The 27,098-nt window shown below is 33.9% G+C and overlaps 4 protein-coding genes and 2 long non-coding RNA genes across 14 annotated transcripts; 3 read left to right on the forward strand and 3 right to left on the reverse strand.

Annotated features, from left to right (window-relative positions):
* Positions 1-691: 691 nt before the first annotated feature.
* LOC128854856 (uncharacterized) lies at positions 692-4,772 on the forward strand. 2 transcript variants are annotated; one of them, XR_008453654.1, is made up of 4 exons: positions 1,214-2,151; positions 2,301-2,413; positions 3,447-3,552; positions 4,542-4,772. It is a non-coding gene; the product is annotated as an uncharacterized LOC128854856 (long non-coding RNA). The 2 variants fall into 2 exon arrangements; XR_008453653.1 differs by lacking the exons at positions 1,214-2,151; positions 2,301-2,413; positions 4,542-4,772 and adding an exon at positions 692-906 and having other exon boundaries at positions 3,447-3,626.
* On the reverse strand, positions 3,118-16,877 carry LOC128854852 (uncharacterized). Of its 5 annotated transcripts, none has more exons than XR_008453651.1 (6): positions 16,576-16,877; positions 7,643-7,920; positions 5,932-6,022; positions 5,484-5,602; positions 5,118-5,254; positions 3,494-3,582 (listed from the first exon to the last, which is right to left on the reverse strand). XR_008453651.1 is itself a non-coding variant. In XM_054089281.1 (5 exons), the coding sequence occupies exons 2-5, from the start codon at positions 7,776-7,778 to the stop codon at positions 3,443-3,445; spliced, it is 486 nt and encodes a 161-aa protein (XP_053945256.1). In that variant the 5' UTR covers positions 7,779-7,920; positions 16,643-16,873; the 3' UTR covers positions 3,118-3,442. The 5 variants fall into 5 exon arrangements, 3 of the variants coding, with proteins under 3 accessions (XP_053945256.1, XP_053945255.1, XP_053945257.1); XR_008453652.1 differs by lacking the exon at positions 3,494-3,582 and adding an exon at positions 5,039-5,056; XM_054089281.1 differs by lacking the exon at positions 5,118-5,254 and having other exon boundaries at positions 3,118-3,582; positions 16,643-16,873.
* Positions 16,878-16,977: 100 nt separating this feature from the next.
* Positions 16,978-18,945, forward strand: LOC128854857 (uncharacterized). The gene is made up of 2 exons (XR_008453655.1): positions 16,978-17,390; positions 18,437-18,945. It is a non-coding gene; the product is annotated as an uncharacterized LOC128854857 (long non-coding RNA).
* Positions 18,092-21,918, reverse strand: LOC128854851 (uncharacterized). 3 transcript variants are annotated; one of them, XM_054089278.1, is made up of 6 exons: positions 21,817-21,918; positions 21,607-21,748; positions 21,451-21,543; positions 21,182-21,390; positions 20,552-20,700; positions 18,092-18,399 (listed from the first exon to the last, which is right to left on the reverse strand). In XM_054089278.1, the coding sequence occupies exons 2-6, from the start codon at positions 21,736-21,738 to the stop codon at positions 18,173-18,175; spliced, it is 810 nt and encodes a 269-aa protein (XP_053945253.1). In that variant the 5' UTR covers positions 21,739-21,748; positions 21,817-21,918; the 3' UTR covers positions 18,092-18,172. The 3 variants fall into 3 exon arrangements, with proteins under 3 accessions (XP_053945253.1, XP_053945252.1, XP_053945254.1); XM_054089277.1 differs by having other exon boundaries at positions 21,607-21,913; XM_054089279.1 differs by lacking the exon at positions 18,092-18,399 and adding an exon at positions 18,907-19,457 and having other exon boundaries at positions 21,607-21,901.
* A 32-nt stretch (positions 21,919-21,950) lies between these two features.
* LOC128854854 (calmodulin-like protein 4) lies at positions 21,951-25,049 on the forward strand. Of its 2 annotated transcripts, none has more exons than XM_054089283.1 (4): positions 21,951-22,061; positions 24,275-24,305; positions 24,429-24,742; positions 24,799-25,049. In XM_054089283.1, exons 1-4 carry the CDS (start codon positions 22,047-22,049, stop codon positions 24,898-24,900), a joined length of 462 nt encoding a protein of 153 aa, XP_053945258.1. In that variant the 5' UTR covers positions 21,951-22,046; the 3' UTR covers positions 24,901-25,049. The 2 variants fall into 2 exon arrangements, with proteins under 2 accessions (XP_053945258.1, XP_053945259.1); XM_054089284.1 differs by lacking the exon at positions 21,951-22,061 and adding an exon at positions 22,178-22,381.
* A 34-nt stretch (positions 25,050-25,083) lies between these two features.
* On the reverse strand, positions 25,084-26,178 carry LOC128854855 (40S ribosomal protein S20). The gene is made up of 4 exons (XM_054089285.1): positions 26,069-26,178; positions 25,775-25,930; positions 25,453-25,542; positions 25,084-25,212 (listed from the first exon to the last, which is right to left on the reverse strand). Exons 1-4 carry the CDS (start codon positions 26,069-26,071, stop codon positions 25,099-25,101), a joined length of 363 nt encoding a protein of 120 aa, XP_053945260.1. The 5' UTR covers positions 26,072-26,178; the 3' UTR covers positions 25,084-25,098.
* Positions 26,179-27,098: the final 920 nt, after the last annotated feature.

The following is a 27,098-nucleotide window of genomic DNA, read 5'->3' on the forward strand; positions in this document are numbered from 1 at the left end:
AGGTGCTTGGTTTCACCAACGTCGATACAGCCATCAAATTCGAAACTTTTACGTTCGCTCGAATGCTGCAGACTTCATCGGTCGATTATTTAGTCGGTTTCTCTTGAATCACATGAAGAGATACATATAAAGGTTCGGACACTATACCAACTTAATCGCCGCTCACTAAATAGGTGGATGTGCCAACAAAAATAAAAATGTTTAATTGGGGATGCCATATGTGAATGAAACCCTTAAATATGTAGTTAGTACTCAACTCTGCAAAATCAATTGCACGACGATTAATCAACAGTATACGTATTTTAAGGTTTTTTTTTTCTCTAGTCCCACCAAATTTTATAGATTTTTATAGATTCGCCTTGATGCTAGTTATTAATAATTTAGGTGTTGAAACTAATCGTTTGTTCGATCTGTAATATGTAATTACGACATTGTTACTTTTTATGAAGCCGCATCAAGTTTTGTCCCAAAATTTCTGCAACCATACGAACGTCCCGTGTTCTGTCAGTAAATGTTGGGCCTTTTCTATTCGCCACTTCCTTGCTCGCTATATTTATGCTCGATTAACTTGACGAAAAAATTGCATGCAAAAACAACAACAAAGTTATCGAGCAAGATTCGCCACCAGCGAGTAAGGTTATACATACTCATAAAATTCGAATAACTCATTGTCGTACAAACATATGTAATTTAAGGCAGCACTAGTCCCGCATTGCCAATATATGTTCATTAATACCATTTGCTTCATCTATTCGCCACTTGCTAACTCTTGGCGAAAAAAAGAGGCCTGTTGACAATCTGAAGCCCATCGCTAGCTGATCAAGCGCAATATAAAAGTTTTCTTTGCGGAGTTGAAATGGATCTATTGCTGATTTCCTCTTCAATCTGTTAAAGGAAATGGGATTGGTAGTAATTTCTGTAATTAGTGGGTTGGGGTGCGATTGATTGGTTTTAATGTAAAATTAAGTTCAAATTAAACTAAGTTATTGGTACAAGCTTCCATATTTTCAAACAACACGTTTGGCGTGAAATAACTTCTGCAAATTGCGTCAGCTGAGTATAAGCAACAGGGCATAAAAAAAGTAACTGGGTCGAAATATCGCTATAATTATTGACTGCGGCGAGCACTCCATAATTGAATATTTGGATAAAGTTTCTTAAGTATTTTGTGTTACTCAATTAGCTTAGTACGAAGAAGACCTCGAGGCTAGAATTTAGTATAATGCCGATCGCTTTGGAAAAAACGGTAAAAAGGGGGTGATAGAGGGGTGTATCCCCATCTTAAAACTGAAAACAGAACCTGCCGGAGGCTTATAGTTTTTAAGTAATTTAATGTTAAAGTTCTATAATTTAGCGAAAAGTTGGTGTTGCCATACACCTGAAATGAAAACGAAGTTCGCACGCAGGGATGTTCAGTGGAAGGTTCATTGTAAAACTGCAGTATTTTTTGCTGTAATTTAAAGTTGAGAAATGAATTTGAAAATAAAAACATACAACTCATTTAAACTTAAAAACAATGATATTAAGCGTATCACAAAAAATAATAAAGTAATTAAATTGATTAACACAGTATTTTTGCGTGGAACTCTTTATCGCGTAGGCGGCCTTCGGCCGCGCTTCAAAAAAATAACCCTCATCAGTCCAACTCCGGCTACGCAATCCACAGTATTTTTGCGTAGAACTCCTTTTCGCGTGGGCGGCCTTCGGCCGCACTTCAAAAAAATAACCCTCATCAGTCCAACTCCGGCTACGCAATGCACAGTATTTTTGCGTAAAACTCCTTTCCGTGTTAAAACCATTGAACCCAAAATTAAAACGTCATATGCGTGTATGTAGTAAGCAGGCACAATAACCCCCATTCCCATCATTAACACTAAACTCAAGTACTTAATTTTTGTTTTCATTTGCAGGCATCCGGCAACACCATACTGTTGTAATTCCAATCTTCTTCTTGTTCGCGCTTAAAATTGGAATGTGATTGCATAGGCAAATGAATTTGCATTTAATTTTAATAGATATAATTGGAATATTAGCATAAAAATCGGTACAAACACGCGTGTGAGTGTATATTTGGTGATTTATAGTGAAATGTTAAAAAATATAGAGTGTAATGTGGCAAATTATACTGATGTTCCCAAGGGCATTTTGAATGTAAATAATTAAAAAATTATTATTTCCCGATTAATTTAAAGTTATAAAGAATGTTCCTTAACACCTCACTAACATCTCCACCAAGTTTCATTAAAAAAAACATTATAGTTTGCCAGAAATTCCAAGATCGGCATTGTTCTAAATTCCAGCCGACCTCGATGTTCCAGAGAGAGAAAATAATGGGTAAAGGACAACTCTGCCAATTGTACAATCGGATGCAACGCGAACTACTATATGTATACGCTATTCCAGAAAGTCGGAGGTACAGATGTATTATCAGCCGAGTTATTCAAAAACAGAGCCTGCAACCATTCTTAGGTTTGGTTAAGTGGGAGATAAAAGATAATTGTTGATAGTTTACCGTGAAAGAAAAAACAAATTTCTCAGCAAATTTAGATACGTTTCGTTTTTAATTCAATAATTTTTTTATATTATATTTGTAACTACAACTATAATCTTAAACTATTATTGCTTTATCATCTTAAAGATGTATTAAATTAATACATAGCTTATACAGTGATAAAAATGTACAATTGTACGTAGGTATATGAATGTATTTTGTGGCTTAAACAAGTGATAATTTTTTCAATTGAATACTTATACCAGTTACAAAAGTGCAGAGCATTTGAATATCAAATTTGAGATTGAATTTTTTTTTTTCATATATGCATGTATGTATGTTTTAATTTTAAGCTATGTAAAAATGTGCTTATACGAATATGTACAAATGTAAATTGACGATGTGCTCATTACAGATTAAAGAGAGAATTTATCATTGAACGCTGAGTAAAAATAAGTGGTACTTTCTATTTATATTTTATTAGTTGTATTGGCATTATTTACTTATATTCTTCAGTGTATGCAAAATTATGGTGATGAGTTATAATTCTTGCAGATATATGTATATGTGCTGTAATATTGCTTGATTATTTAACGTTTTGTTAGTGTTGAGGAGATATTTTCGGATAAAAGCTACTACATCCATGCATACTAATGCCTGATTTTCACTATGCCCTTTTTATTATGCAATGTGCCACTGCTATGGAATCGTCCCTAATTTTGCGTTAATATCTTTTGATGCTACAGCTTTCTGAACAAAGTTATTTCATAAAAAAATTACAATGAAAACCAGGCATTAAACTAATACTGCTATGTAGTTTTAAATATGCTATTGTTTTCGTTATCAATATAGAAAACCATTTTCTTTAAAGTGCTATTAATGCATATGCATGTACATATGTATGCATGTATGTAATTTAATATCTGAAATAATTTAGATTTTCTCATAATTTTAGATTTGTTTTTTCGTGCGCCTACGTTTGAAACCAGTCATTTGCTTTAGTAATTGGGAATTTTCATCATCCATATCCATGCTGGGCTCCCACAAGCGCAGACGTCTCGGTATGTAAATTAGGCCAATTAAAGTTATCGCTAAAAAATAGAAAAAAATCAATTATATACAAATTGAAAATAAATTTTGTAAAAATGTTGCAATTTCTTATATAAAAGGTTGCCAATAATAGGTGCTATTTTGAATAGCCCGCTATTTCGGTAGATTTCACTTTTGAAGCTGTCATTTTTTGATATTTGACAAGTAGAAACTACGCCATTCATAAAAATGGAACAATACACGCTTAAACAACGCATTGAAACCGTGCACGTCGGTCAAGAACAGCCGAAAATATTACTATTGTAACCGAAGGTGTTGAAGAAAACCCAGGTTTCTCCATTCCTCGTCGGCATTCCACAAACGTCATTACACCGTAATTTGCATAAAGATTTGGGTCTTATGGCTTATAAAGTCCAGTAAACACAAGAACTCAAGCCGGCCGATCATCAACAACGTCGTGTCTTTGCTGATTGAAATGCACGAAAATGATGCGGAATTCCATCGAAAAATCATCTTGAGTGATGAGGCCCATTTCCACCTCGGTGGTTTCGTCAACAAGCAAAATTGTCAGATCTGGGGCTCAGAAAATCCAAAAGTTATGGTTGAGAAGCCTCTCTATCCTCAACTTGTGACTGTTTCGTGCGGTTTATGGTCCGGCGGAGTCATTGGACCTTACTTTTTCGAAAATGAAGCTGGAGCAAAAGTTACGGTGAATGGATTGCGCTATCGAGAGATGATTAACGATTTTTTATGGCCGAAATTTGACGGTATTGATCTGGACAACGTTTATTTTCAACAACACGGCGCTACGTGCCACACGAGCAACGAAACCATTGATCTTTTACAGGAAAAGATCTCCAATAGCACCTCTTATTGGAAAACCCCTTATATGGGATATTCCATTAAGAGCACCCATTTGTACATTAGAAAAACTGGGGTGTTTATTTGAAAAGTCCTAATGTTTTTATTGTTATAATTTTTTCCATATTGCTTTTTTAAGAGCTCTGTGTGCAAGGAATCGGCCGTAAAGAGAGCTCTGATCGAATTCAGTACTATCGGGATTGGGATCTTTTGGGATTGACTTTGCTGCTTCTAAACACTCTCTCATTAATTTGATTTAGTATATTTGTATGTTTCATTATATATATTTTGTTATTTTTAAGACAATATTTTGTGTTATTATGACAATTTGTTTTTGTTGACTAATTTCTACTTCAATAAATAAATAAAGTAAATAAATAAATAAAAATTAAGAAATAAATAATAAAGGCGTTGATTCGTTTCGAACAAGTTTCATTGACATTTCGTCGTAATGGTATCTCAACCTCATAAATGGCGCATGGAATCTCTAATTTTAATTCAGTAATCTTGTGTTATTGGCATATACCTTTCTTTAAAAGATTCATAGAATCAAATCAAAAGCCTGATTTTCGGAATAGTTGACGATTTTCATAATTTCTATATGTTGTACGTCCGCATATTTATCCGGGACCCGTCAATACTCAAACGTGAGAGCTAAGTATGTCAGATATCAACAAGAAAATGTTTACTTAATTAAAATTATGACATGACATACATTTTATTTTGTTGTATGGATCTAGATATTTTTCCACAAATGGAGCGACCTGGAGTTGTATGACGCCTCCGAAAAGCGGATGGTTTTTCATGAGGAGCTTTTTTCATGGCAGAAATATATTCGGAGTGTTGGCAAACCTGTCGAGGAAAAACTACTATTGAAAAAAATGTCTCTATCATTTGGTGTTTCGTGCCGATTTCCGGTTTCTTTAATTGATAAAATTTTTTTTTTTATGATAAATAATCACAATTATTTTATGATTACTTCTAATAAATAGACTTAAGAAACTTACAAAATAATTATCTCAAGCGTCTGCAATATGCACATGCATATAATCAATATTCCATTTGAGTAGTTTAAACTTACAATTTAGAACGCAGGGAAAGATCACATAAAAGTTCAGTGTACTCGAACGAAAATACAAAGCCTCGGAAGCGTAAAGAACCATGGTTAAAGCCAACGAACAGCCACCCATGCTAACAACTCTGTAAGAAAAAAGACATGTAAATACAAATAAGCAGAAGCCATATAATCGTATACTGTACTATTATTATTCTTAACTATTAACGTAATAATCACGGCTGCAGAAAATTGAACTGTCTCAAGTATAAAATATGAGTAGTGTGTTGAGAAAATTATTTTTTTTAACTGTTTCATCTAAGTGCATTTGATTTGCGCTAGTTTTAACCAATAAAAGCATTTATTCAACCATATATAGTTAGCACAGAGCTACATATTTACCTGAGGCTACTTCAATTTTTACAGCAGGTACTAGTAAAATTTATGTATTTGTATGTCAAAAATTAATACTTACGGTCTGTAGTGAATGTAGAGTGTGCAATGGACTAATGCAATCGCTTTAAGTAAACAATACATGCCAATTATACGAGAAATGGTATAATCGCCTGAAAATATACAACATATTATACATTTTATTAACCGTGGGAGGGTCGATAGAATAGTAGAGGCGAATTTTTGACAAATAAAACACAAAAACAGATTGTGATTAGGATAAAGAGTATTTGAACAGACGGGCCTAGATGCTGTTTTAATATAAATCATGTAAAAATTTAGATTCAGTTCATTGAAATTTTTTCACCAATTTTTGAATTGTTGACTGATTCGGGCGATTATTTTTACTAAAAAGAATCAAAAATCACGAATTATGCGATATGTTGTTCTTACAGATCTACTATTTTCATAATAAGTTTGAATAATTTATCGCGTTGCTTCATCCTGTAAAATTGTACATCTGTTTTCGAGAACCAATGTATAGAGAAGTCTCAATGACAGGAACGTATGGAATTTTGAGTGGTACTCCTCTCGCGAAGGCTTATCACCACAGACACATTTTTCACCAAAAGTTAACAGTAAGGGGCATTAACGTTCTCTGTCTATCTACTTGACAAATATCAAAGATGGCATAAATAAGGTACCCTCTAGGAATTATTCACTACTGACATATAGGCGTCACTTTTGAAAGACGACTCTTTATTTTATAGATACATACTCGTGTATGTATGCTGGCAGTGCCTGCGTAAACATATGCTACCAAAAGCTGAAATAAAACTCACTGAAACAGGAACATTACTAAAATTTATGGAGGATGTTGAACTCAGAGAAATACTGTAAGCCCATGAAGAAGTCGTAATAGATCTTTAAATCTTTGAGGTCGCAGTGCTAAGTCCCCTCATGTTCAGGTACGCAACCAGGAAACATGTTTTAATGAAAACAAATTAAATACAAAGCAAAATGGAATAAATGAAGACTTTTAGTCGCTAAAAAAACTATAATTGTCGTCGCTCAACATCTTTCTATCGTGGGAGTTAGGTCTCTATAGATAATCCATTCAACCGCTCTTGTGACATCGAATTTCTTAAAAATGTTTTGAGTTAGCGAAGTAATGAAAATGATGTTTCGTTTTGCAAGTTGCTTTAGGAAGAGCTGTTAAAATAATAAATTATATACATATATAAGTGGATATTCGGCAATGCATCTTTTCCGCTCAGTTCAATTTCTTTGACCTTTCCTCGGACTTCATATTGCAAATTATTTTATTATCTATTTGAACCCAAAATCCGATCCTCCTTGGTTACGCGCACGTATGTGCGTATGGATGTTCTGATAGCAAATTTTAATTCTGATTACCTTAGGCAGAGTGGGGTTACCGAGGATAGCCGGATTGTTTCCTGACCTCGGCAAGTAAAATAATAAACAAAAAATTGCATTTTGCACATTTATATCTCGAGCTAATCTACAGTTGATTATTTTCTCGGTCCACTCTGTATTTCTACAAGGCGTTGCAAAATTAATCATCTAATTCTGTATGTTTTTGGATAACTTTTTACTAAATAATAATAATAATTTCAAGCTCTCTGGTTCACAAGTGTCAAAAATGATGGACGTACAACGCCTTTTGCAAAAATTATAAATCTTCCGAAAAGGTGATTAACTATGTGCACCTTGTACATAGTATGAGTTTATACTCGTACATATGTATATTTTGCACCAAGTGGGAAACTTACCTTCAATAAACTGAGTCTCTGTGTGATCGCCAAGGAAGCTCCTTCGCTCTATATAGCTACGAAACGCTGTTCCTAAATCCATGAAAGCAACAAACGCTATCCAGCCCCGAAAGGCGTATAGCAGTTTGCGCTCCATTTTCGTTTGGTACGGCGTTTTGTCGGCTTTTGTTTTAACCTCGCTACGAAAATTAAAGTTTTAATTACAATTCGATAAATGCGGTATTCAGTATGCCCGCTTATGCCTTAGTATATTCGTATATTTCGAAGACCCAAATGTGCTGGAATATAAATAAATGAACTGAAGTTAGCAGAAATCTATAAAGAAAATACGTTTTTTATGCATTTCATTTGTCTCAAAATAGTTGATGAAAAAATTACTACCGCCCGTCTGTCAATCACTTACTAACTAAGACTAAGCAACTTGTTATTTATAAGTTGCTTGTTGCATATGATTTCTTAGCACTGATCTATTTAGTTGTTAGTTGACAATGAAAAGAGTTGTGAAACACCTCGCCGCGAACAGATTGCCATTAAAAATTTTCTGACAACGCTCTCTGAAATTTAAGCCACTCAAAAATTTAAAAATGATTGCATTTGCGAAAAACGTGGCTGGGTCAGATATCAATGTTCTCAATTCCAAAAGATGAAGGAGTGAAAGAAAAGTGGCTCAATTCATACGAAAAAGAACTCTGAAAAAAAATATCAATAAAAAAGTCTTTCCCTTCATTTTGCTATTTGAAATAATTAAAAGAAATCAAAATGTTTATTTCGAAGCGTGATCGGCAAAATTCAAACTTGGAGTTCTGTTATAAAAAAAATGTAAATGCTGCTAAATAGTGGTATACTTTTCGCAATACGCTTTGTGCAATTCGTTAGTTTTGTGAGAAATTTAGAAAGCGTACGTTGTTTTTACAAAATGAGTTCAGAAAATGTCAAGGTCATATACAGCAAAATATAAGAAGCCGAAGACGTGGTAAATAAATGGGAGCAACGGTATATCGAAGTTAAAAGCGACTTCCCCGGACGAGGTCCAAAAAATATACCTCTCCAAAGCAAGATCTGAAGATAATTGATTTGTTAGTGACAAAGACAATCTTATCGTAGCGCGAAGCTGAAGCAATTTTAAGAGAAAGTGGTGTTATGCATCTATAGACACGAATCGAGGACGTTTACGTGAAGACCGGAGCGCATTGAAAAAACCACTGCTCTCATTATCACACTTTGAAAAATTACTTGCATGGGGTAAGGCATTGGGAAAACGTAATATTCACGGATGTATCTTCCTTTTGGGGGAATAGTTGAGCGAATACGTCGGTCCTGGTGTACTACTGATAAGCCTCCAGTTACGGTTCCTGTTTGGGGCTGCTTCTCCGAAATAGGATTTGGCAGTTTATTTATGTTTACTGCTGATTTGAGTGAAGTTTTGATGAATACCGTTAGCTGCGAAGATGTTTGGAAGAACTAGCTTCTTGTATTTTACAAGAAGACAGCGATTTCAAGCATTAAAAACGAAGGTGTGTAGAGGAGAATCAGCAAACTGGGATTGAAATTTTGGATTGGCCTTCACAGTCACCTGATACCAACCCCATTGGAAATTTTTGGGCAATCGTTAAGCAAAAACTCAAAAGAAAACAAATATGGAAGATTCGTCTGATTTGGAGCCGATTACGTACACAACTTACGCAGAAATTAACACAAAGTATTACTATAAGACGTGAAGTCAGTACAGCTAATGATGGTGGCTATAAATTTTATTGAATATATTGCGAATAATAAATATTATAAAACCATACAATGCAGTTTTTTAGAATCGAATTGATCAAATAATTTAAATTATAAATTAAATAATTAAATAAAAATAATTTAAAATCAAATAAATAAAAGGTGTGACGGTCACGCTTTCATTAGATAGACTGTATAAATGAGTTTTATTTTTGAGTTTAAGAAACGAATGGGTTAATTTCAAAAAGAAACCTAAACTATTTGAAAAAATACGGTTACTTATGTTAAAGTTACGTGCCAGTATCTGGGGTGTACTTTATTAATACACTTTGTTTGCTGCTAGTCAACATTGCAACTGGTGAGCATTGCTACAATTCAAATTATTTGTTTTTGCTTAGGTAGGGATTGCTGTTTGCATTTAAAAGTTTTCCTGCTTCTAATAAAAAAGAACAGCGCAGAGAAGTTCGTGTTTTGAAAGCAAGTACATTTTAAATACAAATATTTAATTTTTTTATAACCAAATAGTATAAATCAAAACTTTATTTGGCATAAAACTGTTCTTTATATACTCGAATAGACTTTGCTGCAAAGTTGGAATTTCAGAGTTTTCTTTTATATGACAGGTATCTGTCAAAGACTGAGGTTTTTCCCCGTTCTTGATGAAGAAAAAGCAATTTATTGCCAAAAACTGCACTCAAGACAAAAACCATGGATATTCAGTTTTGTAGTTTTGGTGATTACCTTTTTCTAACAATATAAACATGGTTTGGTTTTATGAGAGTAAAAGTTTACTCTCTGACACGTTCTTGAAATCAATCAAGCGTTTGGTAACATTTCCAATTGAATGGCCACGAACTCGAGCGCTTCAGGCACGCTCTTATCTTATGTGCCCTCAATCCTCACGACAAAACTGATTTTTGACAATGGCACTATATGGCAGACCAGTACAATCTACAAACTGAGCTTTAGTAAAATCAACCAAATATGGGGTAGTTCAGCGAAACAGCTGATTCTATAAAATTCACTGAAAACCTTGTAGGGGTACTGAGATATGCGCAACCTACTGGAATCTCTCAAACATGAGCATCAAGCACAAACATCAATCTCATATAATTTGTAAGACGGTTGTGGACTAGAAACTCTGGAGTACAGGCGCCAAGGAACACCGCTGCAATGCAACCAAAACTTAGTTTTTGTTACCTAGGAATAATTAATATGTACATGACAATATATAATTTCTTTAGTAACTCTGCATACAAAGGTTGCTTATTATATTTTGCGCCCAATAATAAAAACAATAAAATAATTATGAAAAAAGCTTTATTGTTTTTCAAAATATTCTCCTCGGAAGTCAATACACTTCTGCATTCGCTTGAATCAATTTTCAAAGCACTTTTGCCACTCAGAAGAGATACCTCCAAAACCAGCCATTTAAAGCTTTCAAAAGCTTTGTCGGGCATTGGAAAATGTTGAACTCACATTTTATTTTTGATGTTCGCGTACAAAAAGAAATCATTAGTTGCCAAATCAGAGCTATAAGACGGATGACCCATTATTTCGATCGGTTAGATACTCATAAACTCTCTTGTATGAACCGATACGTGAAAACACACATCGTCACGATGATTCGTCCTCGGCGGCTCGATTTTCTTAACTCTTTGAAAACTTTTGCCAAACAAATGGTTTGACTGTTTCCAGTCTCTTTAGAGGTACAGTTGTGACATGACCAGATTTTTGAAAAAAACCAAACAACCATTTGCTTGAAGTGCTTCTTCTGCGAACAACTTTTGTTGGATTAAGTTCGTCTTGGAACACCCAGACTTTTGATTACCGTTTTGTTTCCAACTCAAATTCATAAATCCAAGATTCCTCATCTGTTACAATGTCATAGACGTGCTTTGAACCACCGCGGCTAAATTTTTTTAGGGGTTAGGGGTAAGTCTGGGGCCCGAATAGATGATGCTTTTCAATAATTTGTTTTTGCTAGTTAATTGCTTTACTTTACAAAAATAAAAACATAGCGTTAATACATCATATTTCGACTTGACTTAAACAAAATTTCAAATAAAAAAAATTTATAATTGTTAAAGCTATCGCTGTTTGTGTGGAGCCCGTTTCTCCAGAAGTCCCTTGCGGTGATCAACACAAATCCTTGGAGATTCATCTAAAATCAATCGGGCAAGAGAAATTAGCTTTATTAATAGATAACCTTTTACCTGATCGAAGCTTTTTTTTCAAAATTAACAATATGGCGGACTCAGGAAATATTAAAAAAAAAACCGACAATTAATTGTTAAAAAAAATCCTTCTATCAGGCATGAGTTTTTTATGTTTTTCAAAAGCGGTATAAATTTTATTGAAATCCAACCAAGCGGTTTTTAAGTTACAGTGATCACCAGTTTCAAAAAACATATAATAGTTTTGAGAAAAACGCGTTTAAAGTTTTGCTATTTGCTATTCTAAACGTGTTTATCGGTTTCACTTCAAATTTCCACACAATATTTTAAGATATTATACTTTAAGAAAATGCAAAAAAAACCAATTCTTTGAAAATTCTAATTAACACAAACCCCTTAACATTTCTTTACACCAATCGACTCCGGCGCTTTTTTGGGCAATTGTCAAATTATACAACATCCAACGTTACCAAATCTTCATGCAATATTTAATGTAAAGTATGCTGGTCCCACTAATGCCGAAGATTGTCTCATCAAAAGTAATACTGCGAAAGCGAAAAATATAACATAAAAAGCAACCTTTACATTTAATTTCTCATTTTCTTATAAATTTTATTTTTAACTTTTGAAGTTTCAGCGGGAAAACGTAAACAGAGGTATCCATTGCGTATACTTTATATTATAGGAACAAAGCCCACCTATTTTTTTACGTTTTTATAATACAGCAAGAAGAAAAGTAAAATTGAGCTACGTATGTATTAGTATATATGTATGTATATATATACAAAAAAGTCAGTACTTTCGGGTCTTACGTCAGTTAAGTCACTGTTGGCAGTTATGATTTTGATCGTGTAAGAGACTTCGTTTATTTAAGAATCAGCATCAAAAATAATAAAATAATAATAAACAATCAAATTATACATACATTTATTCAGTCGAAAACTAAAAAAAAACATTTGTAATGACTGTATATACATATCCTTTTAATCCATATTAATTTCATAAAGTGACTATCTATTTATCGAAAATTTAGTCACTTTAGTCACTTGAAAATTAAATTAATGAGAAAATGAAAAATTGACTGCACTAGTGCATATGAACTTTTTCCTAGATAACTTTTAGTGTCGAGCGATCCAACCTTGATTTTTAGAAATAACTTTTAAATAAAAAAATAAATAATTGGCGCGTACATTTCTGTTAGGTATTTGGCCGAGCTCCTCCTCCTATTTGTGGTGTGCGTCTTGATGTTGTTCCACAAATGGAGGGACCTACAGTTTCAAGCCGACTCCGAACTTCAGATATTTTTATGAGGAGCTTTTTCATGGCAGAAATACACTCGGAGGTTTGCCATTGCCTGCCGAGGGGCGACCGCTATTAGAAAAATGTTTTTTTTTTTTTATTAATTTTGCTTTCACCGGGATTCGAACCAACGACCTCTCTGTGAATTCCGAATTGTAATCACGCACCAACCCATTCGGCTACGGCGGCCGCCAGAAATAACTTTAGTTATATTAAAAACAGTTAACTGGTAAATTTTAGGAGAATAATTTTAAAATTGCTAAAGTTATTAACAAAAAAGTATATTATAAGTATATTATTTAAAACTAAAATGAGTTTCTATTTAAAGATTTATGATGTAAGATTATTTATAGATGAGCTCTAAATGGGCAAAAGGGAAATTTTCGAATATCATTATATCGAAAACTGGGGACACTATTGAAGACCCTAATTATAGTAAGACCCTGATTAAGTAAGATCAACTATAGAAAGAAGTTGCCAATTGATTTGTCAATTTTTTATGAATACAAATAAGCTCACATTACGAATAAAGATGCTTTAGCATGCAGACCTTTTTCCAATAATAGTGTCAATGAACGCAAAAATCAATTAACTTGTGGAAACCCATACCTGTAAGTGTATTTTAGAAATTGTGAAGTTATGATACTTCTGTTTTCAAGTAGTTACCTTTTGCCTGCTTGACACAAGATGGGCGCACAAGCGCCTGTGAGAACTGAATTTTATGTACACGCATATACTATACATACATGCACACATCAAGTTATGAGCTCGTCACTGACCCTGCAGGACACACCTAAGCTAGTTGAAAACCTTTTCTATTTCACTGCATCAATATCATATCTAGGTAAATAGTACGATTACATCGCTTTACGCTTGAACAACAATGTGAAACATTGTACACTTTTTTCCAAAGTAGATGATGCGTTGTCGAAACAGTGCGATTTTTAAAGAAAAATGTCGATCGGGATAATACACCAAAAGCACATTTTGTAAGAGTACATTGATTAAACATTCTTGACTGAGAATTTTTGTATGTAAGGCGCTATTCAAGTGCAGGTGACTGCGTAATATACTTAAAATATGGTGGCCAAGAGTTATAACAAACGAGGAGCTCTGGAGAAGTACGCACCAAAATAGCATCAACAGTGAAATAAAGAAAAGAAAATATGGATGGTTAGGGAATACTCTGCGAAAGCCTTATGAGGAAATACCGCATCCCGCTTTGACTTGGAACCCGCAAGGAACAAGAAGAAGAAGGCAGACCAGTGATAACTTGGCAAAGGACTATCCGCAATGAAACTGGAAAATCGTTTGATGAACTGAGATTTATGTCTAGAAATAGAAATGTTTGGAATACTTTTGTTGAATCCTTAATAGTATCCTTAAACTATGAAATAATAATAATTCAAGTGCAAAAAGATATGTGAGCAACAGATTTACCAACGTTTGATTTTAATCCCTCTGACGGAAATGTTCATCAATTTTCTTCAAGAAAAATCTATACGTATTTAAACCCATTTATACAAGCGTTCTGTGCCGATGGGTAATTTTCAAAGCATCACCCATGCTGAGATGTATGTCAACTATCTGTGTGCAGAGATAAACTTAGACAGAAATAACCGAATTGAGCGAATTGTCATTCTGAGCGACAGTCAGCCTCTCTCTTCAGTATATTGACTAACTGAATCCCTTCTCCAAAGTTAAACTGATACTACTCTGATAATAGTAACAGGCCACTACAGACTGTATAGTCATCTGCACGTGATCGTATATGGTCTACTGACTCTTGTCGTTTTTGCGACCAATCCCAGGAGACTCCAATGCACCTTCTGCTTGAATGTAGCGCTATAGCGCGGAGAAAATTGAGACATATCGGCCAACTCCAGCCAAAAGAAAAACACACACGCTCAATCCAACTCAACTCTATCCTGAGTATAATAAGGGAACTGGGTCTGTGTGAGGTACTGTGATGAGCAGAGAGCGCAAAAGACCTTGAGGTTGAAATGCAAGCCTCGAAGAAATCTATCTCATTCATTTTGTTCCACCTGAGGAAAGTTCTCATTAATTTTCCTAAAAAAAATTTCCACATATTTTTAAATCCAAATGACTAACAAAAGCCTACATACATATATCCCCCATTTTCGTTGGTCTGAAAGTCCAAAAAGTATATTGAAAACTTTGTTTGAAAACTTTTTCCAACCGGAATAAACTAAAAATACATAAAATAACAAAGTGTATTGGGAAAACAGCCTTGCAAAAGTCTGCATATAGAACAAAAATATGTTAATGTAATCCTAGATTTTGTTGCTTTTTAGTATTAGGTTGGTCCACCGGTAGCATCAATAACCGCTGGAAGCCGACGAGTTAGACGTGCAGATGTTATGCAGTTCCAGAATTCTATTATGCGCTATTTGAGTATAACTGTGATAGAAACCTAATTTTGCGTTCCAAATTTTTCCATACATATTCAATAATACTTAAATCTCATCGTTAACAATGAGTGCAATATTTTCCCCCAGACATTTACCCCTCCATCACTGCCAAATATATTAAACTTTGACTTTTCTCTAAGCAAATTTTTGTCCACTTCCTTGAGAATCAAACGGACGTATCTGCGAGTAGTATATCCTCGATCGGCTACTTATGTCAACTGATATTTCTTTTCGCCGAGCCATTTTTGAAACTTAAGAGCGCAAATCACCACTGAACTTAATACTAGTAAAGCAGCGAACATAATACAAGGAAAGCAAAAAACAAACGGTACTTTATCGTCATCACAACACAGCACACCAGTGTACAAGCTAGGAACTTCGCTCTACATATATGTAGACTTTTGTCAAAGCAGTTTTTGTGTTTTCCTATAACTTTGTTATTTTATTTTAAAGAATGCATTTTTTAGTTTATTGCGGTTAGAAAAAGGTTTCAAATAAAAGTGTATCGACATATTTTTCAGTAAAATTGTTGGGGTTTGGAAATAGGGGTGTGTAGACTTTTGTCCATCACTGTACGAAATCTGTGTTGTTTTGGTGATGTAGAGCACACTATCGTATGAACTTGTAACTTTATTTGATTCTGCTTGCCTCCGCAAATTTAGTAAGTTTGTGATTTTGTGAAAAAAATTGTGTGCTTGGCATGTCTTTAGAATCGATATGTAAAAATCATCAATTACTTTTATAACTAGTTGTGGCTCAAAATTCACAAAAAAATAACAATTTGGAATCAACGGATTTCCCTACAGGGTGGTCTATACACGCACATACACTCAAACATTAAGTAGTTTGCTAGTCATGAACGGATAAACAAAATCGATAATATGGACCTTTTAATATTCCACAGCTAAAAAGATATTTATTACAAGTATGTATGTATTTACTCGTACATACATATGTACAAATCCTTTGGCAAATCGCGTGACACCTTCGTTTTCTGCCACACAACATGCAACGGAAAATTCATAAAACTAACTGGGCAAATAAAAACGTGCATGTAGGTATGTATGTATATGTGCTAATGATAATGCAAGTTATTTCCAGACATAGCAAATAATTTTTAAATTTACATTCGTACATTTACATAGGTACAGTTGTACTACTGTAACACAATTGTTTAAGCCTTTTATAAAATAATATATGCTGTGCTAATCAAGGATTTTCGACACATATGTATGTACACATATATATACATAAATAAATATATATGTGTACATAACAATAAATAAGTTGCACCGTTTTTTACCTTTCAGATATTTTTCTCAACTTGCGCACATTACTATTTCACTACATTAAATTTTTAAACAATTTACCGAGTATATGAATGCACTGAGGTTGTCATTTGTGCATCTGAATTTGTATGTATGTATTTTTTGTTTTAATTATTATGTTAATTTTAGATATGTTTCTGAGGTGTTGGTATTTTTGTTTCCCCGGCTAACTGTTTGAACGGTTTGTCGGTATTTTGGGTTAATTGATGTGCCCGTGTGTGTAGGCCAGCTTTTTTTCCGGCTTCCTACGCTCCCGAATTTGTTTATATACGTTGAAGAGAAAACTTTGACTGTCTGGCTGCATTCTCTGCAGATGACAATGTACCATAATTTTGTTGTTTCTTTTTTTTATTTTGTATGTAGTCCTGAAGCAGCCGGCACATGTGACAGACTTGCGCCGTAGCACTTGTTTACAAAAAATTAGATATTCTCAGAGAGTATATACAAGTACAGTGGCAACGTAAAATCTGTTTGCTTCGCTTGGATACAAAATTAACCTTTGAATATGAAAATGAAAATGGGGAGGTTTGCACTTCGACTTTAAGACCTTTTGTGCCCTCTATTCATCACAGTATTTCATCCGAGCCCATTTGCCTCAATAAATCTAAGATGAGGTTGTTCTAAGCGTATATGACTGTATTCTAGCCGTATCAGATCGAGATGTCCCTCTTCTTTTTGCTATGGCCTATTCGAGAAAAAGATGTGTTAGAGCTACCGAAGACTAATCGCACAGGAGCCAGTGGACCATTTCGCGAACCTGCGTAATCTACAATTCTAATGAACATTTCTAGTGAGTATTATCAATTTGTTTTCAGAGCAGCTTATAAGATTAAATCTCTTTTGATTATACCGTCCCAATAATGACTTTGCCCGGCTTACCCCAAAATTTACTGCCAGCTTACGTCTCGTAGCCTTAGCTTTCCGCATCTATGATAGTATATTATCCCAAGGACTCGGCGGGCCCATTAGTAACGAAGTCTCAGCTCCTCCAGCCAATGTATGCGCTACTACGTTCTCGGGTATACCCCTGTGTTTGTACTCAAGGACTAGTAAGGGCTTAACCTCAAAGGATGGCAAAGCCATCGCTCAGAGTGGCAATTCGTTGTAACGTTTTGTTTTCTCCCTTAAATGAATTCGCGTTGGTTTTGCACAAAACTTCTCCAATGCAAGGTGTACGTCTGCATAGCAGACGAATATTACTATTAAAAGCTTTTTGAGGGACCCATCGTTATTAATATCATATTTGGAAGGGCAATTCTGTACATTTCTATAAGGGCAATTCTGTACAGTTTATATAAATTTCCCCCTTGCCCATTGTATTTTGCGCTGCTATCGGGAAAATCTAAAACTAAAATGTTCGTAGTTTTTATTTATTGCCTTTCAATATAATGACATAAAGCAGTAGCAAAACTCGATCGTGTAGTAGTAAAGAAAATTATTACTATTCAACATTTTAGGCGTTTTCGAAAATTTTTATATTATTATTAAATATAATATTAAAAAAATCTTTATTGAAAACAGTTGAGTACAAAACATTTATAAAAAAAATTTAAGTTATATAATTTCATTTTATCATGTTTTGGTTCTTGTTGCCTCCTCGCTCTTACGATACTCTGTATAGTCCACATATCCATCATTATTCAAATCCATTTGCTTCAGTACGTAATCAATCATGTTAGACAAGGATTCATCGGAATACACTTTGCCAGCATCTTCCTTGGCATCATCATGTGTTTCTTGGCCTTGTTCGTGCTGCTTGTCGTGCTGCTTGCCGTGCTGTTTGTTGTGTACACCTTGAACTATGACAATAAAAATTAATGTATTGGTATATTCTAGGTTGGTTGCGATTGGAAATGAATGGTGGACAATATATATTTTGAATTAAATAAGTTAAGTACACCAAAATCCACACCCAGTGAAGCTTTTCATGTTGTACTAACTACTGTACCGTGTAAACGAAAACAGTGAATTCTTAAAAATTAATGAATATTTCTTTTATTAGGAAATTGTTTAGATTCTTTATTTAATCCTTTATTATTTTTCTTGTGGAATTTTACCACAATCAGTCCTGTTTTCCTTTGTATTAATTGTTGTACTAATTTTATTTAACATTAAAAAGTGTTGTATTGTTATTTTACGTAATTTCTTTCGCCTCGTTTAATCTTTATTTTCATTCAATTGTAGTAGAAAATCTAACTTAATTCACATTCCATGTGCGCTTTAGGAGCTCAATTCTAAAAAATATTTAGCATTAAATAAATCAGACAAAAAATGTATAAAATAATCGAGATAATAGAAATACCGAAAACAGTTGCCAAAATATTTAAAATTATATTTGTTCGTATGCAAAATTATATCTACATTAATTTCATTGTTTTAATCAATAGAAAAGTTGCCTTTTACGTGGAATGATCAAGATCAAAACGAAACAAACAAATTTATATACGTACATCCTATTACATACTTATATATATAGATGCAGTTGCGAAATATATTATTTTTGGAAAATTACAAAAATTTTAAAACAATTTAAATCACATTTTTTCGCAAATTATTCTGTCATGGAGTCTTTAGAATTCTACTTAAGCAGTACAGGCGACTTATTAACAAAGTGAAACATTCTCGTTTGCAACACTTTACTGTCCGTTTTGAGGTTGCTGCTGTTGTTTTTGTTGTGATGCTGCCACAGCCTTTTGTTGCGCCTTTATAAATTCAGGATAGTCGATGTAACCGTCGCGTGACGTATCATCCATTTGCAAAATGGGATCTATTAATGCTACTAGCTCTTCATCAGAAAATATTTTCTCTTCAACATGTGGTGCTTGCTCGTTATGCTGTTGCTCTTTACTTCCTTGCTCTGTTAGTTAAAATCGCTCAAATCAAGTCACCGTATGCATATACGATCATATGAACGTGCATTTGATTTAATGAGGTGAAGAAATATATATTTTTTTCAAAATCGTACCATACCCAGGAGGTTTAACCATGAACGGTTGCGATGTGGGGTTGATGAAGATAATGATTTGTTTTTATGTAAGCATGTTTAGAAATTCACAGTTTTACATGTAAATAAAGAAGCAAAATATATAAGATTAAAAATGAGCTATTTTAAATACTCCTAGTGAATAACAAATGCATAAGTAAAACTTCTTTTTTGGACAAAAAAATCTGTCATGATTGTTCATGTACGAGTATACTTATATATACACATATATAGATCATATACTACATATGTATTTCTTAATATACTCGTAGTATAGTTAAACAAAACCGACACATTCCTTAAAATGGTGTTGATCGTATAACAATTCACCGAAATCACAAACATTTGCAAAATGTATGTGGTACAAAAGCGAAAATCATCTTTTTGTGAGTATATGCGAATCGAAAACTGTATCACCTACCACCATGTTCAGCATGAGCGTACAGTTTATACACAATAAAATAATATAACTAAAATACAGAAATAATTGTAACACAAATAATCCTACGTATTCCAAATATTTTTGAAATTAGTAAATATAAAACATATAACTGATATTTTTGCCTGTAGAACAATAAAGAACTACATATATTGCACTCTCCCACTTCACAAGATACTTATGTATATTCATAATTAACATAAGAAGGAACAGATAATGTGAATGCAATGTCAGCATAATAAAATGATATATGATATAATTTCATAATATCGCTCCTTGGTGAGAGAGTGTCATAATTTGTTTTAAGTACGTAGAAATTACCGCCAGCTCCTTTTTAATGCTGACGCAATGTACATAATCTTATTAGAAGAAAATTTATTTTATTTATTTAGGAACTTCGAAGCCGGTTTTCTCGACACTCTTCCAGCAAATGTGCGATAGAATAGATTAGACAGAAACCATAACAGCTATTTATATAATACACGTATGAAATATATAACTAATAGTATAAACAGTTAAAACAACTTACCGTGCCAGTGTATAAGTGATTTTATTAATTCACAGCCATCTAATTTATTGTTGTTGTCAGAATCATGCATTTTAAAGTAGTGAAATTGCAGCTCTGCTTCAGACATTTTACTCGTATCGATTGGAACCTGCATATGCTCCTGAATGTGACTTCAATATTAAAAGAAAATAACAGTTATATATTATTTAAGTGTTTTTAAACAATATAATAATATAACATAATTTAGTTTTAATTATAGTTGAAATAAAAATATGTTCACGTATAAAAACATACACATTTACAAATGCATGGTAACTATAGTTGCTTCATGGCCTCCTTTCCCCCAAGGTAAGCTTTACTACTTTGTAGATCTCCATAAACATCCAGGAGCATACTTTAAAATGGAGGAGAAACTTGGCAGAACACCTAACAAAGGGTGTACGCGCCATTTAATAACCATATATAGAGCACTGGATATTCTTAAAATTCTTATGCTTTAAAATGCTTTGTAAATAATTAATGAACATACTGGGACTTAAAAGCACATATTTCACAAACTGTATGAGTTACATATGTAAGCTTGTCATATTGTGTCACAAGAATCCCTAAGCGTATCTATTTTTCAGGAATGCCCATATTTATATCACTTACGCTCTTTCATGTTCCATATTTGCTGCATTTAAGACTTGCTGTTGCCCGTGGTGAGCCTGATGAGGCGGATGTTGCTGCTGTACCGGTTGTGGAGGCTGTTGAAATTGTGGTTGTTGCTGTTGTTGGATTGGTTGCTGCACTGGTTGTTGTTGCTGTTGATATTGAGGTTGTTGTTGGACAGGCACTTGCTGATATTGCGCTTGTTGTTGCTTGAATGTATTAAAACTTATACATTTTAAGCTTTTTTTTCATATTTTTATTCAACTCACATAATTTTGCGGCGGAACATTAGGAGCATGGTGCACTTGTTGTTGCTGCTGCTGATATTGCGGTTGCTGAGCGTGCTGCACTGGGACTTGTTGCTGTAAGTGTTTAATAAAGAAATAGTTTTGACACAATTAAAAAATAATAATAATGTCACTTACATAGTGTTGCGGAGGAACGCCTGGAGCCACCCTCTGGGCAGACGAATATCCAATAAGCATGAGGGACAATAGCATCGGGAAAAATCCTGGTAACTGTTTTTTTTGGTATGAATATTGTATTTGAGCACGCATTTTGGCACGCCTACGGGATGTAGGAAGGGAAAACCGGCAGTGTAAAAAACTCTTTTTCTGAAGTGACCTCTTACGGACTTATTCAGTTCTTCCTTCAAATATAAAGATACCAACCACTCGCAGATTGGAAGATATCGAATAACCACGTCAAAAAAGAAGACCAAAGAAACCCACACGTATACAACTTTAAAGTGTCAATAGGCTCGTTCAAACAGATCGCAGTGAAGTACCTCAGAGTTGTTCAGCAAATTATTATTCAAAGTATTATTAGTATATATACTTAGTTATATGAATGTACTTTAAACTGAATGTATATCTTTATTGTAAGTATATTTCAATTTGTGTTAATTACACTACCAAAATTATATTTTAAACAATACATAGTTTTTAAATCAGCTAAAGTAAATTTAGATTATATGTGCAAAGTACGCACTGAACGTACCATTTGAAATAAAACGTCACGATTCAGAGAACGTTCGATAGAAGTGAACATTTTGTTTTGGTATAGCAAATTTATTTTGTTTTATTATTTATTAAACTATTAAGCGTTAAAGTTTAATAGCAAACCACAAAATTCAATAACACATTATAATTTAATCAATTAAACTGATTTAGCTACATCCACGGAAAAGAATTCAAGATGGTAAGTGAAAGTTGTGTATTAGACCATATATTTAATGCTCCAATATGCAGACTTATTATATATATGTACTAGCATTACCCAGTGGGCTTCGCACCACCATACATAAAATGTTTTTTTATATCGCAAGAAATTTTTCATATTAAGTTTTCTTTATAGAACTCGTAAAATGTTTAAACAGTTGAATTAGTTGATTTTTTTCATTCAACATACTTTCTAAAGATGTCACAATAGCCTTTTCTGTACTTTTTTTAAATTTTATTGTTGTGGTCACCTACATATATACAGGTAAGGTGAAAGAGCCGATAAAAACTTGTAAATAAACTTTGATTCTTTAATTTCCATTTCAATTTTTTACGCTAAATAAATTATGCTAAAATAAATAAAGTTAAAAATGTTTTTCCAGTTCCTCCTGGAGCATTCAATATTTTATTATATTTGCGTCCAAAATGACTTGCAATTCGATAAAAAATTGATGCGAAAGTTGATTGCATCGCAAAATAAAATTGTTTTCTTGAGGGCGAATCATCAATCGAAATTCATTGCATCAAATCAAAATTCATTGCACTTACGGTTTTCGTTGGTTTTTGACCTGCGATGCAAAAATTAATTAGCGTATGAAAATTATTTAAAAATCATATTTAAACAAAAATAAAATGTGTATGTACCAGTTATTGGATTTATCATTGGTATGTTGATATGATACCCATCGTCCCCTCTGCAAAACAAAATGGGGTATTGCAATGCATCATAACAGCGATGGAGTTCTGAAATACGTTGTAATTGCTCATTTCTACGATACAAAACAATATCTCGTGGCTGAAACTGTTCACCAACCGCAACAATAGCTACTTCATCAATCGTTGGTACATTGAATCGTCTGGCGTGCTCCCAATTGGTGTTTTATCGGCTTTTATTATGATTTTGTGGCCATCGGTGGGCATCAGATCGAGTGCCACTTTGAACAATTTCACCAATTCATTGTGTTGATGGAACATTGTTTGCAATTCATTCACGATTGATCTTCTCGTATTCGTCGAAATTGCACAGCGCTGATCTAATTCACGATTCTCATCACCAATAAAATATATTTGCAAAAATTGATGGTCACCATCTGGGAATGGTAGCAAAGACCCAGCTCTATGGTATATTTGACCTTGAATCTGTAAAGTTCGAGAAATATATGTAGATAACGGATCTGAATTTTTAAAATTTTTTTAACTGGTTGTAGTACATAAGAATGCAATCTCTTAACCTGAAGGCGAGTTCCCAATTGGTCTATATCTGGAGTCCTTAGTTACCCAGCGAAAAGAAAAGTCCTCTTTTCATTAGCATTTATCAACAACTTACAATGGATACTCATGTGGTTCAAACACATCCTAGGGTTATCCAGGTCCACGTTTTGGTCTATATCTCGAGACCCTAGTTACGGAGGGGCATTAAAAATACTCTATACTATAGCAATCATCAACAGCTCCCATTTGCTACCCATATTGTACGAACACATCCTTAAGTTATCGGGGTCCACATTTTGGCCGATATCTCGAGACCCTAGTCTCGGAGCGGCATCAAAAATACTCTACTATAGAATCATCAGCAGCTTCCATTTGCTACCCATATTGTACAAACAAATCCTAGGGTTACCCGGGTTCACGTTTTGGCCTATTTCTCGAGACCCTGGTATCCGATTCTTAAAATTTCAAAACACCAACCATCTACTGAATAGTGCAAACAAAGCCTAAAAATTTGGTTTGGATAGGTGAGCCCGTTCTTGAGTTATAAGATTACCAAGGAAATGTAACTTCTTTTTATATATATAGATATATTAGACTTGCGAAATGCATAAATATTTTGATTTGCGAAATTTATGTGGCTCTCTTTTTTTTAAACTTACAGGCACGTTACTTCAAAGAGCAGGATATTGACGGTTTGTAAACATATTAATATTATTTGATCTCACATTTTCATAAAAGGAAGTAAAACGCTTTCCAATTACTCATTAATAAAATATGTAAGTGCAGAACTTTAACTAGCTTGTTATCTTTGATAGAGTTTCGAGAGTGCTTCTACCTGTTTGCACGATCTGGACAAATAAATTCGCTGGATGAGTTAACTGTAATTATGCGTTCTCTCGGTTTATCACCTACAATTCAAGAGCTAATTGCTTATTTGAAGAAGAAAGGAGGCAAAATGAGCTTTGCAGATTTCCTCGAAATTATGCATCAACATTCCAAAGTGGAAAAAATACCTGATGAAGTTATTGCTGCGTTCAAAGCAGCAGATTCCCAAAACACGGGCACCATTTCGGCAAGACAACTACGAAATTTACTACAGAATTGGGGGGAGGGCTTGTCAGTGCGTGAGGTTAATTCATAAAAATAATTTCGGATAAACATTTTTTAATAACTTCTTATCTCTAGGTTGACAACATCTTTCGCGAAGCAAACGTGAACAATAACAGCATGGTTCGATATGCAGATTTCATCAAAATTGCTTGCGCACCAGTTCCAGACTACTATTGAAAATAGTATTTTTTTACCTCCCACTGAACAAGTGGTAGACGTCAAAGAAGTATTCATTAGCATATCAAACGTTCAGATTTTCTTATTTATAACCACAATGTCAAATTTATATCCAATAAAATATACTTTGTTTTTCTAGTTTACTTTGATTCAAGTAAAAATGTATTTATTGTATAAAAAAAATTATACACGTTCTGTTTAGTTGGCAATGGTAACCTCTACTTCTACGCCCGCCTCAATATTGATGGAAGTAATCTTCTTGACAATCTCCGAAGGTGAATGCAAGTCGATGATACGCTTGTGGATTCTCATCTGAAAGTAAATAAATATATATTTGTAGTAAACGGTTCTAAGAATGTATTTCGCCAAATATGATTATACAAGACATTTGTAAAACTCAGAGAGCCACTTCGAAGTAAATATATTCAGAGTGGACTATGTGAGTTCGTTTAATATAGGCAAACATATAAATACTGAGAAGTGAAAGAAATATGACGAATCTCGATATTAAGTTTGCCCTATCCATTACGTATTTTATAATAAAAGTAATACCTGGAATCGATCCCAAGTTTTGGAACCTTCACCACAGGGGGTTTTACGTGTTGTGATGCGTAGAGTTTTGGTTGGCATGCGTACTGGGCCCTGCAACGAAATATAACAAATTAATAAATTCATATTACATTAACATATACGCGTGTAGCTTGAACATAAATAATCTTTCAATGTATTAAGTTCACATAGAAAAATAATGTCCAATTCAAGCTAAATATACTCTGGCACATAATCAATCACTAGGCTATGCTCTTAAGTTTGAGTAAAACCTCCAGGAAAGTGCAAAAAATTACATATTTGGTTTTAAATAAAGCACACTTACCTTGACGCGCAGATTTTGGTTCTTGGCACTGTTTATCAAATCCCGACACACGTTCTCCAAAGAACGTACGTTCCTTGAAGTCAAAGTGATACGGATGCGGTGAACTGATGCAGAATCAGCGCCTTGAGGCTTTTCAATATCCTTGGGAGCAGCAGCCTGAAACGTGAAATTTGAGGTTATGTGGGGAAGTACACGTGCCATGCAATATAGAACAGTCAAATCAACGAAATTACCACCGACTTTTATTTCTTTCTATATTTAACCTATAACTCAAGTGAAAACTATAAAAATTACCATTTTAATTAAGATTCCTGGTCGAGATATTCAAATTCTTGACTATTGAACAGCGCTGAACCAGAGCTGAGAACGAAGTGAACGATAAATTCGTTGTCAACTAGCCACGGTGAGTTTCGATTGCAACGATATTAAATAATGTCGATAATAAAAATATCGATTTTTGCTGCGATATATTTGAAAGTAATGGTTCATTCCCACGGTACGTAGTTTGCTCTCCGATTCGTTATTTCCGAATATTCACGCAGTGGGAACATAGCATAAATGAAATTAAATATAAGAAACTGATCAATGACAACAACTGACAGCACCTTACACTTTTGTAAGGTGTTTCCTCCAATTTGTGGTGTGCGTCTGGATGGTTGTTCTCTATATGGAGAGACTTGTATTTTTATGCTATTCTGCATAACTGTATAATAAGTCAACAATATGATTACGTATCGTATATTCCAATGCGCCATTTAAATGAAACTAGGTTGGAAGCTTACGCTGTATGGAAATAAAAGCTTAGGTAGCTTAGCTTAACTTACCTTGAGAAAATGGCAATGATTAATCAACACGTCAATGTTTTGTTTTTGTATCTTCTATTGCATCTGTCGAACCTCACAACAGACATCAAGCTTGCCACAAGAGAAACCCGGGTAAGGTCAAATCAGTAGAAAGTGTAGATGTGAGATAGCAGCTCGAATAAACTATTTTCAAAAATATTTTCTAAAACATGTATTTCAACGACTTATAAAATCGAAGTCCGAAACTTAAAAATCTAAAATTTACTGTTTTTAAGCCTCTTATGTTAAGTTTTTATTTCTTGTTTTAACTAACAGCTTACATTTTTTTTTATGAGAAAAATACAATAGGGGTTTTTATATTGATCTCCTTGGTATGCATTTTTCTTAAATGACATCTCGTTGATGCAATTGACGAATTATAGCACTCCAACAACTTGAGTCTAATTAGTCACGTTTTGCAGGTGCTGGTTTCCATTTAGCCTTTTGCCACTCAAATTGCAACCTTTGAACGTTCTTTATTC

This window comes from Anastrepha ludens, chromosome 2 (genome assembly GCF_028408465.1).
Source record: "Anastrepha ludens isolate Willacy chromosome 2, idAnaLude1.1, whole genome shotgun sequence".
Classification (NCBI taxonomy): Eukaryota; Metazoa; Arthropoda; class Insecta; order Diptera; family Tephritidae; genus Anastrepha; species Anastrepha ludens.

Excerpts from the sequence above, each read along its gene's own strand:
- LOC128854852 (XM_054089281.1), bottom strand. The coding sequence starts at position 7,778 with ATGGAGCGCAAACTGCTATACGCCTTTCGGGGCTGGATAGCGTTTGTT. Across the intron at positions 5,603-5,931 it reads CTCTACATTCACTACAGACC|AGTTGTTAGCATGGGTGGCT; the intron begins GTAAGTATTAAT and ends TTTTTCTTACAG. Across the intron at positions 3,583-5,483 it reads CTTTCCCTGCGTTCTAAATT|CGATAACTTTAATTGGCCTA; the intron begins GTAAGTTTAAAC and ends TCTATTTTTTAG.
- LOC128854851 (XM_054089278.1), bottom strand. The coding sequence starts at position 21,738 with ATGCGTGCTCAAATACAATATTCATACCAAAAAAAACAGTTACCAGGA. Across the intron at positions 20,701-21,181 it reads AATATGGAACATGAAAGAGC|TCACATTCAGGAGCATATGC; the intron begins GTAAGTGATATA and ends TTAATATTGAAG. Across the intron at positions 18,400-20,551 it reads ATCACTTATACACTGGCACG|TTCAAGGTGTACACAACAAA; the intron begins GTAAGTTGTTTT and ends TTATTGTCATAG.
- LOC128854854 (XM_054089283.1), top strand. Across the intron at positions 24,306-24,428 it reads CAAAGAGCAGGATATTGACG|AGTTTCGAGAGTGCTTCTAC; the intron begins GTTTGTAAACAT and ends TATCTTTGATAG. Across the intron at positions 24,743-24,798 it reads AGGGCTTGTCAGTGCGTGAG|GTTGACAACATCTTTCGCGA; the intron begins GTTAATTCATAA and ends TCTTATCTCTAG.
- LOC128854855 (XM_054089285.1), bottom strand. Across the intron at positions 25,543-25,774 it reads ACCAAAATCTGCGCGTCAAG|GGCCCAGTACGCATGCCAAC; the intron begins GTAAGTGTGCTT and ends ATTTCGTTGCAG. Across the intron at positions 25,213-25,452 it reads AAACTTGGGATCGATTCCAG|ATGAGAATCCACAAGCGTAT; the intron begins GTATTACTTTTA and ends ATTTACTTTCAG.